This window comes from Trachurus trachurus, assembly GCF_905171665.1.
Source record: "Trachurus trachurus genome assembly, chromosome: 15".
Classification (NCBI taxonomy): domain Eukaryota; kingdom Metazoa; phylum Chordata; class Actinopteri; order Carangiformes; family Carangidae; genus Trachurus; species Trachurus trachurus.
The window spans coordinates 17,965,460-17,985,965 of record NC_139906.1 but is presented as its reverse complement, the minus strand read 5'-3'; the positions used below and the strand labels follow the sequence as shown (position 1 = coordinate 17,985,965).

Genomic DNA, 20,506 nt, shown 5'->3' with positions numbered 1-20,506 from the left:
TTATACTCAATAACACGTCCTTGATCCATCCATTCTCCGCTATCTTACATTTTAAAAAACATTCTTTTAACTAATGGGGACTGTTTCTCCATTTCAAGATTTAAAGAGTAAGAGTGATTTGCTTTGTCTACATCTGTAAAGTGCGTGAATAGTGGAACTGTAATGACAGGTTGCAAGTATTATTTTTTTTAAGCACCAATCATGTTTTAGTGCTTTAAGTTTCCTGCACCATGGATGTGAAATGGCAAGTAGTTGGAATTCAGTAAAATACTCTGATAAAAAAATCGTAATAAAAAGCATTTAAAAACTTACCCTGACAGAAAAGTGATTGAGAAATAAGATCAAAGGCTTGATTTTACTGAGAGCAGTGATAAAAGGTCACAAGGTTTCTGGTGTATCTATCAAGAAGGCCAAAGGGACACATTATTTTAACACACAAGTTTCAAAACATCTCTTTTGCTTTCAGGCCACTGAACAGATTATTTTCCATAATGTCATTTCAGACTATGTTGATATTCAGAATATATCAATTCAAGTATTCAGGGTTGCACAGACCTCAACAGACCACAAACCTCAGGCTGTTTAAAAAGTTTGACCCCATTTCACATTCTTGATTCCCACCCAAATTCTTCATCTTTCATTTGCAGCAGTAGTTGCCCAATAAACATATTAAAAATATGCTGATGTGAAATCTGTATTTCCACTTCCAGTCAGATCTAAATAACCGAGTTAAAGCGGGTTCGTATTTCATATAATCCAAGGTCAAAACGCACCCAGAAACAACACCAGGCCACTGATTCGGGTAACACAGGACAGGTCATTTTTAATGCCCACTGTATTCCTCAGACAGAGAACATTCAAACATAATGTCTGTATCTCTTTCCAACAATACCATTTACCTAACATGCATTTCAGAGATGTCACGTGTCCATTTTCAACCCCACAGGCCACTGAGTTGCCCGTCACGGGTTCAGGGTGCAAGTTTCTTAGCACGGACAAATGCAGGTTCACAAGTAGGCCTCGGAACAGAAAAAAGGCACTCGTTATGAGAAGCACCTGCCCAAACAATATGAACTTCCACGATTCTAACACTAACGGACACAGTAACTTCTGAGTATAATTGACACAGTACACGTGAAGTTAGACAGTGTTCACGGGACATGGCGGGCAGAGACTTCAACACATTTAAAAAGTGTGTTAAAAAAAAAAAAGAGACATTTGGTTTCATAACTGGCCTATTAAACTAAAACTACTACACACATTAAGGTAAAATTAATCTTACAAAAATCTAAAAACAAATCACTCCTGCACATTTTCAACACAGTATCCAAAAACCTCCTTTGACAGAGGTGTTCAATTCTTCATTCCTCTGTGTACTATGTGTCCTCACATTGTGGAATCAGCCTCATGTGATTTGATTCTGTGTCCAGGAGGAAAAAAAAAAAAAGACTTATGAGACGTCAACTTGTAAATTCCCAGGACAGTCTGATCAGTTTCAGTGCAGCTGACGCTGGCAGTGTCAGAGCCAAACAACATTTAGAAACAATCCATAAACTGTTTGATTACCACAATTAGATCCAAAATTAAAACATCATGTGCTGTAACTGCGAGTCCTTTATGTTGATTTCTATATATGTATATATAAATCCTTGGATTAGCTCATGATCCTCTAGTGGCACCACGTTGAGGACACAGACAGGCACATGTCAGGGGTCACCCATAATCACTGATAACTGGTAAGAAATAATGTGTGGATGGATTGAAAAATAACATGGACGGGTATAGCTGATCAAAAAGATAATTAAAAAAAAAAGGCAATACGGGACTTGAGGGTAGCATTTGTAAAAATGGTGAAGCTTATGTGTCAGAGTTGTGGATGGCAGGATTAGCATGAGGCTTCAGGCTGAAGGAAAAGATGTCCGGAAGTGTGTCACTTGAAGTCGGGTTTTTCTGGGAAGGTGCAACCTGCTCGTCTGATGATGACGTTGGCAGCGTAGTGTGCGGCCTTCACGCACTGATCCAGTGGTTTCTCCTGGACCAGCTCAGACAGGAAACCTGCATCACAGAGGAAACACTATTGTAGAAATCTGCAAAGAACATAGGAAAGACCCAAAGCAATCCTGTAATGTTAAGTCCAATGTTAAACTTACCTCCTACAAAGGCATCGCCTGCACCGTTTGTGTCGACGATGTCCTTTGAGTCAATCTTCAGTACAGGGAAAGTCTCGACCTTGTCACCTTGAACAACATAAGGGAAAAATTGAAACCTGTGAGGTTAACATCTGCAGGAGAACAACAGACTGACGAATCAGAGCATTGCCAAAATAACAATGAATAGAAAATCTTACTTAAGGCCATAACGGTTTCATCCTTCCCTTGGGTCAAAACTACAATCCTCTGTCTCTTCTTGTTGACTTTAGGTAGAGCCTGGGCTTTCTTCGCAATTTCCTTTACGTCCTTAGTCTACAGGCAAAACACACAACACAACCAGTTCATAATGCACAAAATACAGAAAAAATGCTGACAATTTAATAATGTGTGAATATTAACAAGTCCACCCACCTCAAAGTCTTGCTCTTTAGCGAATGCAGCTGCCTCCTGAGAAACCAAAAGAAGGTTAGGGTATATATTTTACATACAAACACCTGTATAAGTGTGTGTGGTCAACACAAAGACTGTGTGCAGAATGTGCAGTGAAAGTCTGACTAACCGTCTCATTGCCGAACAGCACGTCAACGTAGGGCATGACCTGCATGAGGTTGTCCTTGAAGAACTGGCAGATGAAGGGTGCGGAGAGGTTCAGGCAAAACATCTTGTTATTTTCAGACGCGTGCTTCGCCACTTTCAGGATGGACTCGAGGGAGACAGTCAGGAAGAAACCCTGGAGGAAGGACGAACGACACAGGGTCAAGACTGATCTGGGGCCGTATTCACAAAGAATCTTAAGGTTAAAAGTAGCTCCTAAGGGCCGAATTTAGGAGCAACTCCTAAAAAAAGTGGGCGTGTCAGTCTTAAATTTAGGACTCCTAGTTTTTTAAAATAAGAGTAATTCACAAAGTATTTTATGCCTAAAAGTAGCTCCTAAGTCTGGGAGAGCTTAAAAGTCCTCGTGAGGACTCCTAACTCACTAAGACCTATTCACAAAGAATCGGAAATGGCTGCAGCCAGGCGGATTGTTTTGGAGGAAATGCAGGACTGTGAATTGCTGAAAAGATATCGGCTGAATCGTGAGGGTATAGGTATTGTAGTTGAATTAGTGCGGGATGCAATAACGTCCCCAACTAATAGAAATAACCCGATCAGTGCAGAAATTAAATGTTTAGCAACACTTAGATATTTAGCAACAGGGAAAATGCAACTTTGCAACGCGGACAATTTAGGAATATCACAACCATCAGTCAGCCGTGCCATAAATCAAACCATAAACGCGCTCTGTAGACCACATATCATCCGACAGTTTATCCGGTTTCCTTTGGACATTCAGCAACTTCACAGGATCAAAGCCAACTTCATGGCAATCGCAGGTATGCCCGGTGTGGTCGGTGCTGTTGACGGGACACACATCAAAATCATTGCACCATCAATAGATGAGGATATTTTCGTCAATCGAAAAAAAGCCCACTCCATCAACACACAGATTGTTTTTGATCCAAATTACATAATACTGGACATTGTTGCGAAGTGGCCTGGATCTACTCATGATTCGCGCATATTAATGGAGAGTGGTCTGAGGCAGCTTTTTGAGAGGCACCATGTACCAGCTGGATGTCACTTGCTGGGTGACAGTGGCTATCCCTGCAAGACGTGGCTCTTGACACCCTATCTCAATCCACGACCGGGAGCAGAGTTAAATTACAACATGTAAGTGATTACGCATATGAGTAAAAAATGGTATTGGCTCTTGTCGCTTTTTATTGTGGAATCCATATTTATTATTTTGTTTATGTTTATGTATGTTAGAGCGCACAAAAAAACACGAAATGTTGTGGAGAGAGGAATTGGGCAGATGAAACGCCGATTTCATGTCCTGCACGGCGAAATACGCCTTAGCCCAGAGAGGGTGAGCAGAGTTATTACGGCGTGTGCAATTCTCCACAACCTCTGCAAACGGAGGAACATCCCACAACCAGAAGATGACGATGACCACGACGATGATGATGATGATGATGATGATGATGATGATGATGATGATGATGAGGATGATGAGGACGCTGGCCGTGTGGCACAGAGTGGACTGGCATTTAGGGATCACTTTGTGTATACACACTTTAGGTAAGCACTTTGGCACAAATCAGTCAACACACAGTTCTGTAATTCATAACATGTATTATTTATTGTTTTCTGTGATTTCCTTTATCTTCAGACTGTAATATTCAGCCTTTAAATCCAGGAGCCTCTTTTTTGCTTTTAAAACCTGAATTTCCATTCTCATTTTCCTCCTCAATAGTGGAGCACAGGCAGCAGGAAGGAGAGGAGAGGCAGGCGGTGAACAAAGAGGGCCGGTTGGAAGAGGAAGAGCTGGAAGAGGAGGTGCAGCTGGAAGAGGAGGCGCAGAAAGAGGAAGAGCTGGACGAGGAGGGAGAGGGAGAGCTGGACGAGGAGGGAGAGGGAGAGCTGGAAGAGGAGGCGCAGAAAGAGGAAGAGCTGGACGAGGAGGGAGAGGGAGAGCTGGGAGAGGAGGAAGGGCTGGGAGAAGAGGCGCAGCTGGGGCTGTCTGATGTGATGCCGGACTTGCTTGTTGTTGATTTGACCTGTGGGGAAGATATGTATAATTTCAAGCACATTTTTGGGAAGTGGGTTGTACACTTGCACATTGTAATTCAGTAAAGATTACACAAAAAGGTTTTCCACGTCTATTGCAATTATTGCATGCATACCCCTCAAGCTCATGTAGTAGCTGGACTGCAGGATCAGCTGCACCCTCAAGGCCGGTTATGCTGGTGTCTGATCCAAGGACAGCATACACCACTGATGCAACTGGGGACAGTGGCTTTGGTGCAGATCCTCCCCCAACACATGAAATGTTTCAGTTAATTCACAACGTTTCATATCACTGTAGGCTTTGTTTATTGTTTCTTAAATTTAATATATTGTTAAATAACTTTAATTGCAATATTGTTAAATTTAATTTAATTGCTGAAAATGACTGTATCCGAGTGTGAAATACGTTTGCATGACTTAAATTTAAGTAGTTTACCAAAACAGTTTATTTACCACCGGAAAAGCAAAAGCAACAAAGACGCAGGCACACAGAAAAAACTGACACATTGTAACGTTTCTCTCCAAGGGCCCCCCTCTGTTTTAAACAGCCGGCTCGTGTTGGGTTTTCCTTGATACAGCACATATTTTACGTTCACAGGAAAGTCATATTAGCTCTAGCTTTTCAAGTCCTATACAAGCAAGGTTATAGTGGACTTACCTGTTGCCGCGACGGCTCTTTTAAAGTCTGCGATCTCAAATCGACACTGTGATTGCAGCGCATACCACCTCCTCTCACATTCCTCAGTTGTGCGACACACTGCAGGGAACGAAGCATTCATGTTTCGGCATATTTCTTCCCACGTCTCCCGCTTCTTCTTGCTCGTCACCCCCGAGCCAAATTTCCCCTTTATAATCTCCCTCCTCTCCAGCACAAACTGGGCCAACAGCAATAACTGGTCCTGTGACCAGTTGGGCTTGCGTTTCCGTTTGTTTTCTCCGTTTTCAGTCATCATGTCAGGAGGATTTGAATGGCGGTATGGGCTGATATTTAAAGTGTTTAGGTAAAGTATAGGGAATGCTGATTGGACTAGGCCTAATAGCAGGGCGATTGCAATTACCTCCATGGTTATGATAATATTCACGTGGTTTTTGTTTACTTTCTCTCTCTTATGTGCACAGCGTCATTCTCGTGGTCTGCAAGCGAGCAAAACACACCCAAACATTTTTTTTTAAAGATAAGCCTAAATCTTATAGAGGTGCACCACGACAGCAGCAGACTGAAAGGGGATAAAAAAGCCAGCACACTCAATATTCCTTTGACGATTCTTTGTTGTAATTGCTTGTCCTGCACAAACGTGTCATCATCATGGATCTATAATATAATACATCCGTGGTCATCATGCGTGTATTCTGCCGACTGCACCCACTGTTAATACCTATTTTATCGGACTAGGTTGTAGCCTATGCCACTTCCTTGCTTTTCGACCGCTGGCACTCAACAACCAATCACCGTGTTGAGCGCCTCTAATTCGTGCACGAGAATTGACGTAATCCATAGCAACGGGGCGTCACCAGGGGCGTGACTCTTAGTGTGCTCTTAGTGATTTATCCTTAGTAAGAGTAGGTCTCAGCGGCTTTGTGAATAGCTTTTAAGAAAAAACTCCTACGTAAAAACTTTTAGTGCGAGTTAGGAGCACTCCTAGCGGTAAGATAAAAGGCTTTGAGAATACGGCCCCTGATCTTTATCTTTTAATGGACTCTAATGAAAACCAGAGTGTCCACAAAATGCCCCTGTCGGCCCCCTGATGCCCACATAATGGAAACAAAGCAGAATATCGTACGTATCCGTCACAGAAGACACCATAGTGGTTTGTTTGTTTCACTACTCACAGCGATGTAGAAGACTTTAGCTTTTTCAACCAGCTTCCAGTTTTCTTCCAGGTCTAGATGCTTATCTTTCTTATAGCAGTTGGCAGCAGCTAGGTTAGCTACCAGAGACCTGGGAGGAGAAAACAACAGATGGAGAGCTGTAGATAGGCGACGATTAGGCTATAAAGAGTAAACAAATGTGCGTTAATCTAAATTACCCACCTGTTGTCTCCGGTGATGCAAGCGGCACACGTCCCTGTGGGCTCCTCATCTTGCTCGTAGTAGTGGGCGTCGATGTGGGCCTCTTCAGCCTTCTTCTTCAGGATGCCGCCAAACTTGTCTTTGCCAATGCAGCCGAAAAACGTGCCCACATTGTGGGGTTCTTGGATCATCCACTACAGGCGACAGCTCTGATCAGCATTTGGTAGTTTGACGGCAGCGAATTTTATAGTGTTGTCGAGACAGGAAGTGAGTTTGTGTGTACTTGACTGACCTGAGCAATCTTTATTGAGTTCTGTGTGGCTCCTCCGGCGTGGTACTCCACCTTGAACTTCTTCACCAGCTCATCAAATCTACACAGAGATGGATATGACGTTTTACTAATTTACATTTTTCAAAAGAAGGTACATAAAATGCATTAATTTCTGCCCGTATCCAGTTAGCTTAGCTTCACTGTGTACACCCCTGAGGCGTGCTTGTGACGGATGTAACGTGACGGCCGGTAACCTCATCTGGTGTCAGACTGTACTCTATGCAAAACATTTCTTGAAGGTAAAATATACAGTACACGCATGACTGGTCATTGATTATACTATCTGAACCATTTACGCCCGTTACATAACAACGTGACTGAAGCAGCTCGCTGATGTTCACGCTTGGGGCTCTCTGATTTAGCATGTTGTGGTCTAAATATAGCGCACATATCTTCGCACACTGAGACGTGCATTTGTGTGGTTTATGTGGATGTGAGGGAGAAAGTCTATTCAAATGCGTCACTGGAAAACAGAATTAAGTGACAGCTTTTAAAATGGCCCAGAGACTGAGCCAGATGATGCCAAAACATCTGGGAGAAATAAATTTTAAGTTGGTGACTCACTTTTTCTTTTTTTCTTTTAATAAATTGTTTCATTGTGTCCCCCAAGTGTTTCCACTTGAACTTATGAAGACACCCTCTCTTCTCTCTACAAATCATCTATGACATTAATAATTCACATGAGCTTCAACAGTAAAGTGATTGCAGAAATGCTGTATCTAACTTTTTCAATTTAAAACAGCTCTCACATATCAGTCAGTGTAAATGTACACCCTCCCTCTCACCCACAGTCACTTTCTTATCTCCTGCTGTTAAATGTTTGCTTTTTAGCTTTGTCTCAGAGGGACTGGGGAGGCGAAGTGTCCTGGTTTGCTATTGGTCGAGACTCTCTCTCTGCAGGATCTGCTGCTCTGCCATTGGCTGTCTATAAAGGAACGGAGGTCAGTCCTGGTGTTTTCTGGTGTGCGCCTGTTTTGTCTGGCCCGCTCCAGAACAGAGAGGAGCAAACTCAATGAGGACATGGACATTTCACTTTACTCCCTGCAGACTACACTTTGTAGGAGTTCAAGATCTCTTTCACAACCTATATTCTACAGGAAATATTAACAGTATGGGAGACACCTACAGCGCTTTGTGTTTGTCTTCTGCCAGGATCTGGTCGTTGGGTTTCAGCGTGTACCTGCAAAAGACATTAACAGTCATTCATTTCTCCACATCATCAGAAACATATGCTCAATCCCACATTACAAGGATGTGGATAATGTCAACATAATTAGACTTTGCAGACACTATAGTGCTGCTGCCTAATAGGTTGACCCACCCTCCCTTATGGAAAATGTGATTAATGAAATTTCAGATAATACATCCCAGGGAAAATCTTTGAGAGACTTTATTACTATCATCACTCCCATATCAGCATGTTCATCAACAATGCTTCAAGGGGAGTAGTTTCCTTGAAAGACAAAGGTAGGTTGAGGATTACAGTGCAGATTTAGTCCTGGTTTATTCTATGTGAGACTGAATTAGAGCTGTGGTCGGCTGCTTTAGCTCTAATCCAGGGGTTTACGCAAGGCTTTTGAGAGTGGACTCTGAGCTGGAACCCAGAGGAGTCCTTTGACCTGGTCAGATGTGTCAGAGCTTGGACAGACCAGAAAACTACTAACACAACTGAGAAATATGTCGACTGAGGATAAAATACGTCTGATTATTGAATCAATACATAAATATATAAGCTGAGATAAAATTTCTGGATCAGTGGAGCACAGTAGTGGATCACTGCCTTTACAGAAACCCTGCCATGTTTACATCGAAGAGGATGACTTATTAAGTCAATGTAAGTTTTTTGTGTTCAGCTCATGGGGCTTAAGGCTGGGCTCATGTTATTTATTTAACCACGCTGATAAATGATGATTACAAATGTGAACATAATGACAAAACAGGGAGAGGCACTAAATGTTTCACTCAGCTTTAACAGTCCTATACCAATCACTGTGTGTGTATATGATACACTATCTCATTTCAGGATCTATTGAAGGAGTGCATCTGCAGCACAGACATCTCTGCTGACGCTGTCTCCTGTGCTCTGCTCTGTTTTATCACCATTATCTTGTATCTCTATTGATCCAATTGCATCGAGGAGCCTCCGTCTCTTCTGGTCAGACCCACATATTTCACTTGATCTGACTGTGACTGTGCTTTATCCAGATGTTACAGCAGCATACTAATGGATTTAGGCTCCATGTCTGTAACAATGGAGTAATTTATTCAACATTGGAACAAAATACTTATATCTCTTGTGCCTAAAACTGCCTATATAATTCTAGGGTCTGTATGACTTGGACCATGTGTGAATTAATATTCCCCTTTAAGAAATAATTGGTGCGGTAGATTACAACCGTTTTGGGGATTTCTCAGCTCTGCTTCTCAGCAGGGAGGACGACAACCACTAATGAAAGTACTTTATTGAAGTGTAAAGAATCTCATTCACTCACTTGTCCAAGAAGTCTTTGTCCACGATAGCAGAGATGTCCAACAAGGGGTTTCCCATCCCAAAGAGTGAATTAGAGCTGAAACATAAAGGCAGCGTGTTAAAGGAAAAGCAGAGCGTCAGAGGACTTGGTTACTATCACTTCCCATTTCAATGGCATGACAGTAAGGGGACATCTTGTACAATCCAGTGTTTACTTGTTGCAACTGCTCTTAATAATTCAACTGGATTTGAAATCACTTACAGCTTCTTCTCCCTTGTCGGTCATTCATTAAAATAGCAGACAGCCCTCGTTTGTACAAAGACAAACTGACTGAACTTAAAAAATTCACTCTCACTCTCTGCATTGGGTGTGCTGGGTTTCTAATCCCAGTGTGAACCATTAATTTACAAATCTCACAGCTTTGCATCCATGTGACTTCAACCACATGATTTAAAACTCCCAATTCACAAAGAAAGAAAAGAGGAAATAGCCTAATACATATCCACAAGTCATGGATTGAAACACATGACTCATCAAATAATACTACAGATAAATATGGATGTGGTCGGCTGTGAGACACTCAGTCGATCAGTCGTGCATCCATAACCATGTTATGATATTCACTGCAAGGCAACATCAGGAGAGCACTCAGCCGGCTGCTGCACGTCTCTCCCTCAGGGACAAAAATGCACTGCACAGACACAAACAAGTGAGTGCAAGGTTTGAATATCATTGCAAATCCGAGTCTTGTGATTGCCAAAAAAAAAAAAAACACATTATTTTCACAACAGCACAGCAACATTCTCACCGCCGGGGCCACGAAAAACACGAGGCAGTGACTGAAAATCACCTCACATCATCATGTGTTGACACTAAATGGGACTTTCTCTTCTCGGTTTGACCCTGTGAATCTTAAACTTATTTAAAAGGAAATACTGACAGTCTGTGAGTAATACTGCAAAAAGCACCAAGCAATTGTGGTGTGGCATGTTAATTTCACATCCATCTTATCTGTGTCTTGTCTGTGTTTGTGGGAAACCCCCAGATGCAGAAAACTCTGAACACAGCTCATGACAGATGCCACCACATGAACATGTGCGAGTATATTTTCCCCATGCTGCCTTTCTTTCAAGAATTGCCCCGAAGGCAAGATTTAATGCAGCAGGATGGTGCAACGTGGACGACGGCTTATGAAAACGCAATAGGAGAGACAGCCTAAAAAACAGAAAACATCTCAACATTATGTGTCAGATGCCTCACTATCATCTCCCACTGCACACACAGGTGATAAGTGGGCTTCTGAAGCCAATTACACTAAAACCAGGACCAATGTCTGGATTTAGATCAGATCCCTGGATGCCAGCGTGGTCTTACCTTGCAGCAGACATGGTTCCCTCTCTCTGTGTAACAGCTAGGTAGTGACAGACCTGTTGAGCAACCTTAAAAAACCGGCTCAGGAAGAGCTGAGGATTGAAAAACTTCACAATTTCAGCTCAGTGTGCGGCCAGATCGATTTACCCCTGCAACCGCAGCTCCGCCCACCCGGGCCTGGGTGATTGGAGGCATCTGAAGGAGGAAGGTCCGGGGGTAGTCTGCCTCTGTCTGGTGATTGGCTTGTTTTGCCCAGTCTAGTCTGAATCCGCTCACTCCTTTGAAGCTAAATAACGCCGTGAGAAGCGTGCTGATCACAGAGACACCCTGATATATGACAAGAACCTGCAGGTTCCAGCCGGATGGTCGAAAAGATCAACACTTATTGAGGAAGGAAAAAAAATCACACCAAAACACAAGATACGGAGAGGACCATGTGACTATTTCGCAATGCTTTGTTTTGGGAGCCGGTGCTGGATGGCTCGAGCCAGCAGCTTCTCTCTGCAGCGGTCCTTGGCGCTGAATGGACGGAGCGTCCTGTGTCTCCCTGCTGCTTTAAACCCTGCAGGGGCAGGCGGAGGTCACGTTGAACTCAGATTAGATACTGGCACACACACCTGAGCATGCAGCGTCTTGCAAAGGCGAGCTGACAACAGCACCGTGAATGCACCAGACCAGACACTGCTTTCTTTCTACAATTAGCCAACAGTTGCCAGCTGCAGCAGCAGCAGCGTGTTAAAGAGTAACAGCACCGAGGGACTTTACTCCGCTCCGCACAAACGACGACCCCCTTTCTCCTCGCCGTGCTATTAGCTTTAACACATATTCAACAGGACGCATGAAACCAATGTTTTCAAATTAAAATATTCATGATATCTCAATGTAAACATTGCAAACTGGAGATTTGAGCTCTCATTAGCATTCAAACATTTCAAACGAGGCTCGTGTCTCCTCCACTGCCTGTTTTCTTGTTCGCTTTTTTTCTCTTCTTGAATATTTCGGTCACCTTAGTTTGGCAGGAGTCTCTTTAGTTGGAGACTCCGTCTTCTCCTCCTCTGAAAGTTTGGCTTTCTTTGCTTTGGGTTCGTCTGAGGCCATGGTTGACTAGTTGACTACACTGGAGCACGTTGCAATCACCTTAACCGGTGAGAAAATGTGGCCGCGGTCGTGCTGCGCGCACACACACAAAATAGATGGGGTGTTGTGACCCAGAGTCGAGTCTCGCAGGCGGCCGCCGTCTTCACGGAGCTCCACCAATCAAAAGTGTTATATTGAGTCGTACGTGGCCGCCCACTTTGTAAATGATATAATCTTATTGTTGACATGATATTCGGCCATTGAAAGGTTTACTTTGCTTCTTCACCTGACTCTGCTGTCTGCCCACATCCCCATGGAGCGTGTCATTGTTTTGGTTTTATGGTCTATGAAATGTTGGCAAAGAAACAATCACTTGTAAACACAATGGAGCATTTACTCCTTTGCTGTTTAAAAGGCAATTTCTCTTACCAGGAAAAGGGGTGGGGTGGGATGGGGAGTTTGGCCATCTACTCAACTTGCCCTGATTTTAGTTCTTTCTTATCTCAGTTGAAGGTTTAGTTATAAAAATTACTAAATATATGTTTCCCCATATTAAAAAATAAACGATAGAGTTATTTAACTCACTGGATTAATGGTTTACTGGTGATACATAATAATAATTATTATTATTAAGCTGCCTTTTTATAAATGAAAACACTTAAAGAGCAGCTTAATAATTATGGCAGCCATTTAGATTCTTACATGTGAAACTCAAGATGAGTGCTAAGATCCTTTTTATATACAGTCTATAGATAGGATATAAAGATCTGCCAGAACTCCTCCAAGGAACTTTATTTGATGTAGGAGGGGCCGCATAAACACCTGCAAGACTCTGCCCAGGGCGACGAATCCCAAATAGCTGCCCGAAAACGTTGCCTGAGTAAAAAGTGATCAACTTTGCTCTGAAAGTATCGATCAGGCGGACATAGGTGCAGGTTAACATTTGAACACATCTCAGTACCTCACTCATGAGGTTTGGGGCTAGTTGGTTTGATTTGTTGACACCTACTCGGGACTACGTTGCGTTTACGTGTACTTCGGTCTGCAGGCGTCGCCTCAACCCGCTCCACACTGTCCTGCCATATTGGCACCGAGTGTTTCACTCTTGGCACAGTCAGCTGGAGTAAGCAGGTAAAACTTTCAACAATACACGAAACTTTGTCTACATTATCATCTGTTTAGTGCTTTCGTGTCGCCTCTGGGTTTTTTGTTTTGTTTTAGCTTTTTGATGCATATTGTAAAATAAAAAAAGGAGAAAATATCGGAACTTACCAACGTGTGGTTGTTAGCAAACCGGTTAAATTACCTGAGGTGGAAGTTAGTTTGACATGTTGACAGTGGATAAATATTGACAATAATCATTGCATTGTTTTGATTTGTGGACCGACAGATGTGGAGGAGGAATACAGTTGTTATAAATCTGCCTCTGTCTCAATAACAGACCACTACTAACTAACCAACTACAATGAACTAACAACCAGCTCATTGTTGCAGCTGAGATGATCCACAGCCTGTTCCTGATTAATCACTCTGGAGACATCTTCCTGGAGAAACACTGGAAGAGTGTCATCAGCCGGAGTGTGTGCGATTACTTTTTCGAGGCCAAGGAGAAGGCGCTGGAGCCGGAGAATGTGCCCCCGGTCCTGCAGACCCCTCACCACTATCTCATCAGCATCTACAGGGGCAAGCTCTTCTTCCTCTCCGTCATCCAGACCGAGGTCCCCCCGCTGTTTGTCATCGAGTTCCTGCACAGAGTGGCAGACACATTTCAGGTTGGCTCTTTTTCCCAGACTAGTTAGTGTGTAACAATGTTGCATCTGTTGAGGCAGAATGAGGATATTGTGTCTAGATAATGTGAACACATTATCGCATTTTGCAGTGAAACAATATGCTGCTTTTCTCACATGCATCCCACTATTTGTTGGCTTGTTTGTGTCACAAACTTTCTATAACATGCAATGCCCAGTGGCTAAAAGTTAAGTTAAGTTATCAACCCTCCACCTCACATATTTTTTAAGTCAGTAACAATGATACAGGAAGCAAACAAGCAACTCAGCAAAATGTTTTGCTTTTTAAAACAGCTGTGGTGCATTTTATTGTTGAGTATGGCCTGGAGCTGTGGTTCAGTTGCACACTTCATACTAACTTTGAGTTTGCAGTGTTTTCACACTGGTAAAGTAACACAATAAAGTATCTTCTACCAAGGCTAATGAACAGTCTGTAAAAGAAAAAAAAACTGATTGTGTGCTGGCTTTAGAGTGTGCTGCTGTTTGTACTGTAGTTCCTCATAATGCAAATGTATGGAGGAAAAAGGAGGAGCCATTCACTCAGCCATCACACATTAAACCAGACCGTGTGAGGTCAGGGTGGTGCACATCTGTGTGTGCAAGTGTTGCTTTGGTACCAATTGCATTGGTTCTCAAAGTGACAACCCAGCAAAAAGAGTGATAATAATAATAATAATGATAATCACAATAATTTATTTTCACCATATTTTCATCTCAAATTTTTGCAATGGTAAAATGTATGGCTGTTTTGGTCATAGTTTCAAACTCTTATTAAATAAGGGAACCCTTATTTAAAAAACATACAAAATACACTGTGCTCCAATTTGCGTCAGTTTATGTGTCCTTTTAAGTTTGACAACCACTGCTTTGTTCAGCACTGTGTAAACCAGTGGTGTCAAACGTGCGGCCCGTGGGCCAAAACCGGCCCGGCTGAGGGTCCGATCCGGCCCTCAGTGTGAAAATTTGAAATTGCAAATATTTTTATCAAGAAATTTCAGGTTGTTCATAATATGTTTTGTAAATATATAGTCTATTAACTGTGAATACCTTTATAATTTACTAAAACAAAGGGGGAAAATCCAAAATTCTTTTTATTTATTTGTTATTATGCTATTACTTCACTGGTCCGGCCCACATGAGATCAAATTGCGCTGTTTGTGGCCCCTGAACTAAAATGAGTTTGACACCCCTAACATACTCTGTATTTCAGTACACTGTACATCCTCCATGTGCACATTTAGTATACACTACTATGCCACATTGACAGGACTACTTTGGAGAATGCTCCGAAAATATAATCAAGGACAATGTGGTGACGGTGTACGAGCTGTTGGAGGAGATGCTGGACAACGGCTTCCCGCTAGCGACAGAGTCCAATGTCCTCAAAGAGATGATCAGGCCTCCCACTATCCTGCGATCAGTCGTCAACACGCTCACAGGTAAAACAGATATCGCCCAGACATTGTTACCTCAACCGCATCTGATGTAAAACCTGCAGTGTTCGTGTGCATGTTAACATTGTTGCCCTTTGTTGTGTGTTTTGCAGGAAGTAGTAATGTTGGAGATACGTTGCCAACAGGTCAATTATCCAACATCCCATGGAGGCGGGCTGGTGTTAAATACACTAATAATGAAGCGTATTTTGATGTGATTGAGGAAATAGATGCCATTCTGGACAAATCAGGTACAAACCACTTATTTAATCACATATTTATAGTAGAAATATTGGACATTAATTGGATCTGGTTTACTCTTTAAACACACCCATGTCTCTGTTGACCTTTCTGTTTTAAGGCACAACAGTATTTGCAGAGATCCAGGGTGTAATTGAAGCCTGCGTACGGCTCACGGGGATGCCCGACCTGACACTGTCCTTCATGGTGGGTTCATTTCTTCGTAGCGTTTGTGTATTTGTGCAAGTTCAAAACTCACTAGGGATGTCACGATTATACATTTTCTTGGTACGATTATTGTCAGAGAAATAATCACGGTACTACGATTTTCACGATTATTCTGCATTCATTAATTTCACAACATTATGAATGTGTAAAATCAAATATAGTCAAAATATAACTACATTACTCATTGTTTACACAAAATATTTCAAGTATCTATTAATATATGACCAATTCTTGGAAATGTTTGAAATATTCAGGTCATGAATTGTTATCTATACCAAATGTTTGCATTTATTTTAATCTTTTTTGTTTTGTTTTGCTTTTTTTTTTTATTAAATATGACATGCTAACATTTAAATTCCTACCAATTCAGTGTTACGTTAGTTAAATGGACCAGTATCTGTGCATTTACCTTTATTTTTGCGCACATCTGCCAATAAGGTTCCAACATAAATTTTTTGTGAAAGTAACGGTATTTAGGAATCTTTACGAGTAAATAATTGTGGCGTTTAATACCACGATTAATTGTGAAAACAAGTAATCGTTACATCCCTAAAACTCACTGTTGCTGTTTTTGCTGACAGAATCCTCGTCTTCTTGACGACATGAGTTTCCACCCGTGTGTGCGGTTTAAGCGCTGGGAGTCAGAGCGCGTCCTCTCCTTCATCCCACCAGACGGGAACTTTACACTCATGACCTATCACGTCAGCTCTCAGAAGTAAAGCAAAATAAAAACTAATCTAATAATCATCAAGACTGAATTGTATGGGACCAGATAATTTATTCATTTGCGCTTTCTCACCCTCAGTCTCGTGGCGATCCCGGTGTACGTGAAGCAGAACATCAGCTTCATGGAGACGGGATCTTGTGGTCGCCTGGACATCACCATCGGACCCAAGCAGACCATGGGGAAGACAGTGGAGGGAATGATGGTCACTGTCCACATGCCTAAAACGGTGCTCAGTGTCAACCTCACACCCACACAGGGAAACTACACCTATGACCTCACTACCAAGGTAACCAACCACATGCAAGAGTGTCGAAGAAGTGATTTATAGGTCTGTGTGAAATGAAAGGTGAGAATGTGCTCAGTGTCTATTATACTGCTCAGTTTTTATTAGTCTTGTCAAATGCTACCAACTGTTGCTCACCTCCTATTTGCCTGCTTTATAATTGTTAGATTAAAGAGGAACTATGCAAATTGTGCACCTTAAAGGGATAGTTCACCCAAAATTCAAATTTCACTCATTATCTACTCACCCTCATGTCGACTAAGGGTTGGGAGAAGTTTCAGAGTCCTCCGTGCCTTCTCTGAGTTACAGGGGGGCTCCGTGCAGCAGTGCATGTCCATATGACGGTTGCAAACGGGGCTCACTTTTCTTCGTCCAAAAAGACACACCAAAAAACATCCAAATACCTCCATAGTGCTCGTCTGTAATGTCCGTCTTGTATTGAAGCCCCGACATGAGAAATTGTTCCAAAAAAAATTTAACAAGTCTATATTTTAAGCTTGTTTGTAGCGGAAGCTCCCAGATTTGCACTGACACAGGCAGAGCAATGAACTGAGACACTGGGAGCTTCCGCTACAAACACCATTACAGGGACATTACAGACGAGCACTATGGAGGTATTTGGATGTTTTTTGGTGTGTCTTTTTGGACGAAGAAAAGTGAGCCCCGTTCGCAAACGTCATATGGACATGCAGTGCTGCGCCCAGCCCCCCTGTAACTCAGAGAAGGCACGGATGGCTCTGAAACTTCTCCCAGCCCTTAGTCGACATGAGGGTGAGTAGATAATGAGTGAAATTTGAATTTTGGGTGAACTATCCCTTTAATTTAACAGCTTCAGATTAATTGAGATGGTTAAGTGACTTGTTACGGGGAGAGTGGAGGCTCTCTGCCTTCCACCTAGAGTCTCTTGGCCAAAAACCAACCTTGCAAGATCAGTGCCTCCGACCCGGTGTTCCAGATCTCGTCTCGAGAAACAAGGACTGCTTTACGGCGCTACGACACAAATGCGCCCGGTGATCCATAATCTCTTGTTAACGTTACCCACCTCAGTAGACATTGCTCACGGATTGCCTTCTCTTCGTTGAAAACAAGTGCACATGGCCGCGGGGGGGGGGGCTTAGCTGTGAGTTTTTACGACAGTTGAAAATATGCACTCTGTAGGAAACTGTAGGGGGAGCTCCGTAGAGAGAAGAAAAAAAGCGACCAAAACAGCGAAATACTAACAAGACTTAAATAGTTCCCCCTAAATAGACAACTGCCTGTAATAGCATGATTTTTTCTCTTTTTAAATACAAATTATTTTCTGTGAAGACGGTCTTGAAAGACGGAAGTGGCAGGAAACAAAATTGAGAAATTTTGTTTCATTGTCCTTACTATAAGTGTGTTTATGTTTTCTCAGGTGTTGGTTTGGGACATTGGGAAACTGAACCCCCAGAAGCTTCCTAACCTGCGAGGCAGTCTGAGCATGCAGGCTGGAGCCCCCAGACCTGAGGAGAACCCCTCGCTCAACATTGACCTGAAGATACAGCAGCTGGCCATATCAGGTCTTTCATCTGATACTTTCTCTCTTCTTTTTTTTGCATTTGATTTCCATTTCCTGCCGTTTTCTCACGTTGTTTCCTTCCCCCCTTCTGCAGGTCTCAAGGTGAGTCGTCTCGACATGTACGGAGAGAAGTACAAGCCGTTTAAAGGCGTCAAATATCTGACAAAAGCCGGGAAATTCCAAGTGAGGACCTGAGCGCCGTGACTGTCAGAGGTCAAAGGTCAACAATCCAATGTGCCAAATAGGAGGCCAATTCGCCACGCACACCGCTGAGTCAGCTCTCCAATAAGTCTTATATATCCTATGTCTCATTGTAATTAATGAACGATTTTTGCATTCTAACAGTTATTTATAATGTGTTTGGCATTACTTATATACGACTGGATGGTATTAGTGGCCTGTAAAGGGATGCCTTAATAATCAGTGTGACCTTGTTGAAGTGCTATTAGTTTCTATACAGTTTAATTGTGATGCATTGTGTGAAACATTCCTCTTTTGTTGGTTTTTTTTGACTATTTTTGAAGAATATTTTTTCTTATTTTTTTCTTATTTTGCTTATCATCCTCTGAGTGTTACCTCTTGGGAATATTTTACTTTGAAAAGGGACACTCTCAGCTCACTGCCTTTGCTTCGCACTACTTCAACACTTTCTCAAGCATACTTGCATGTTGCCTAAGAAGAAGCAGCGATGCCTTTGAAACCCATGTTTCACAATAAGAGGTAGCCAGTTTTATACACATGTTTATTCTTGAAAAATCTATCTAACGTATCTACTTCTCTGAGTAGCTGCGGTGCATCCCGAGGCACCGTCTTTAGTGCAGGTATTTTTGCACACATTCACTCTTCAATGTGGCCTTGTATGAGTAGATTCAAGTGCTTCGTCAAGCACACACTACAGCACAACCTGCATGTTTTTTAAGAACCGAGGGAAGTAAATCGTAAATATATCTTATATCTAAGGTACAACATTTAACTTTGGAAGGGAGTACTACAATCTGCCGGCTCGAGGGATGAGTCTGTCAATCTGTTGAGAACAGTTGTATTAAAAGCACTCGGAAATCCTCACATAATCTTGAATGCAACTTCTTTACTCAGCACAGCATTTGCACAATCAATTGTTCATGTGGAAGATACTACTTAAAGCTCTTGTATGAAGTTGAACCTGTATTTTAGTCTATAAGGTGTCTTATAAAAACTTTAAAATGACGTATTTTTGTGTCCTTCTTTTAAACCATTGGAAATATTGTCAACACTTTTATAGAGATGTCCTTTAAAGGATTAATCCTACCGACTGGAGATCCCTGTGACCTTTCCTCAACTTTCCAAATACCATCATGAAATTTGAGGTTTTAATGAAATATCTCAACAACTACTTGACCAGTTTACATGATAAATGTGGCTCATGTTCACAGGATGAATCATAGTAACTTTGGTGATCCTTATTTATTTGTAGCACCATCATGAGTTAAAGCCCATGTTGTCCAATACTTCTGTTTAAAGCAGTACTAAAGAACTTTCAGTTTTGGTTGAGTTTGGCGGCGCCTGTGGACCAAAGCGGTAGTGTTTTGCCTGAAAGAAGACTCCATTTCCCAAGAACACTAGCGTGAAGCCCTGTAAATATCCTGCATTAAAATTAACAGAAGACATCAAAACTAAGTTTCTGTTTCCAGTGGATCATTTCAAAGTGAAAACACAAACATAATCCATTGCTAAAGTGCCGTTTTGCCTGTTCCCTCCTTGTTGTGACTCGCAAAAGTGAAAGTGAAACTTAAGTGAGAGCAGGGTTCCTACCATGCTCCTCAAAGCTGCTTAGTGCCAGAGAAAGAGATACAGACCCCCTCAGACCACGACAGAGGTGTCATTCAACTTGTTGTAAGTCGATGTATCATCACAAAAGTTATGAAAATATTTTATGAAGGTTGAAAAGTTACTTAGTGTTGGTTTAATACCTGCAAAACTTTCCCATCACCCTCAGCTATACTTTATGTTTAGTACTAATCAGCAAAGTATGCAACATGCTAAATAGTATTAAATGAACTATACCTTCTTATAATCCTCATGTTAAATTGTCATTATGGGTGTGTTAGCAAGCTGATGGTAGCATTTCAATCACAAAGCTGGTTTCCCCACAACACTCACTCATTTCTATGTAATGGCAGCAGTGACTCAAGAGGCACGAGTTCAGTCATAATCGTAGTCTTTTATTCTTCCAAGGCACAGCAGATGTGATGGCAGGGCTAGAAGCTAT

At 42.1% G+C, this 20,506-nt stretch overlaps 2 protein-coding genes across 5 annotated transcripts; one reads left to right on the top strand and one right to left on the bottom strand.

Annotated features, from left to right (window-relative positions):
* Positions 1-797: 797 nt before the first annotated feature.
* On the bottom strand, positions 798-12,355 carry adka (adenosine kinase a). Of its 3 annotated transcripts, none has more exons than XM_083988239.1 (11): positions 11,950-12,355; positions 9,594-9,668; positions 8,228-8,281; positions 7,063-7,141; positions 6,792-6,964; positions 6,591-6,699; positions 2,710-2,880; positions 2,562-2,597; positions 2,348-2,462; positions 2,151-2,237; positions 798-2,055 (listed from the first exon to the last, which is right to left on the bottom strand). In XM_083988239.1, exons 1-11 carry the CDS (start codon positions 12,039-12,041, stop codon positions 1,931-1,933), a joined length of 1,116 nt encoding a protein of 371 aa, XP_083844365.1. In that variant the 5' UTR covers positions 12,042-12,355; the 3' UTR covers positions 798-1,930. The 3 variants fall into 3 exon arrangements, with proteins under 3 accessions (XP_083844365.1, XP_083844367.1, XP_083844366.1); XM_083988241.1 differs by lacking the exon at positions 11,950-12,355 and adding an exon at positions 11,091-11,214; XM_083988240.1 differs by lacking the exon at positions 11,950-12,355 and adding an exon at positions 10,947-11,084.
* A 140-nt stretch (positions 12,356-12,495) lies between these two features.
* Positions 12,496-19,464, top strand: ap3m1 (adaptor related protein complex 3 subunit mu 1). Of its 2 annotated transcripts, XM_083988236.1 has the most exons (9): positions 12,496-13,151; positions 13,515-13,792; positions 15,075-15,246; positions 15,354-15,491; positions 15,602-15,687; positions 16,290-16,423; positions 16,514-16,721; positions 18,115-18,259; positions 18,353-19,464. In XM_083988236.1, exons 2-9 carry the CDS (start codon positions 13,520-13,522, stop codon positions 18,451-18,453), a joined length of 1,257 nt encoding a protein of 418 aa, XP_083844362.1. In that variant the 5' UTR covers positions 12,496-13,151; positions 13,515-13,519; the 3' UTR covers positions 18,454-19,464. The 2 variants fall into 2 exon arrangements, with proteins under 2 accessions (XP_083844362.1, XP_083844361.1); XM_083988235.1 differs by having other exon boundaries at positions 12,496-13,792.
* The last annotated feature ends 1,042 nt before the right edge of the window (positions 19,465-20,506 follow it).

Excerpts from the sequence above, each read along its gene's own strand:
- ap3m1 (XM_083988236.1), top strand. The coding sequence starts at position 13,520 with ATGATCCACAGCCTGTTCCTGATTAATCACTCTGGAGACATCTTCCTG. Across the intron at positions 15,492-15,601 it reads TGCCATTCTGGACAAATCAG|GCACAACAGTATTTGCAGAG; the intron begins GTACAAACCACT and ends TTCTGTTTTAAG. Across the intron at positions 16,722-18,114 it reads CCTATGACCTCACTACCAAG|GTGTTGGTTTGGGACATTGG; the intron begins GTAACCAACCAC and ends ATGTTTTCTCAG.
- adka (XM_083988239.1), bottom strand. The coding sequence starts at position 12,041 with ATGGCCTCAGACGAACCCAAAGCAAAGAAAGCCAAACTTTCAGAGGAG. Across the intron at positions 6,965-7,062 it reads ACTCAATAAAGATTGCTCAG|TGGATGATCCAAGAACCCCA; the intron begins GTCAGTCAAGTA and ends TGTCGCCTGTAG. Across the intron at positions 2,238-2,347 it reads TGAAACCGTTATGGCCTTAA|GTGACAAGGTCGAGACTTTC; the intron begins GTAAGATTTTCT and ends ATGTTGTTCAAG.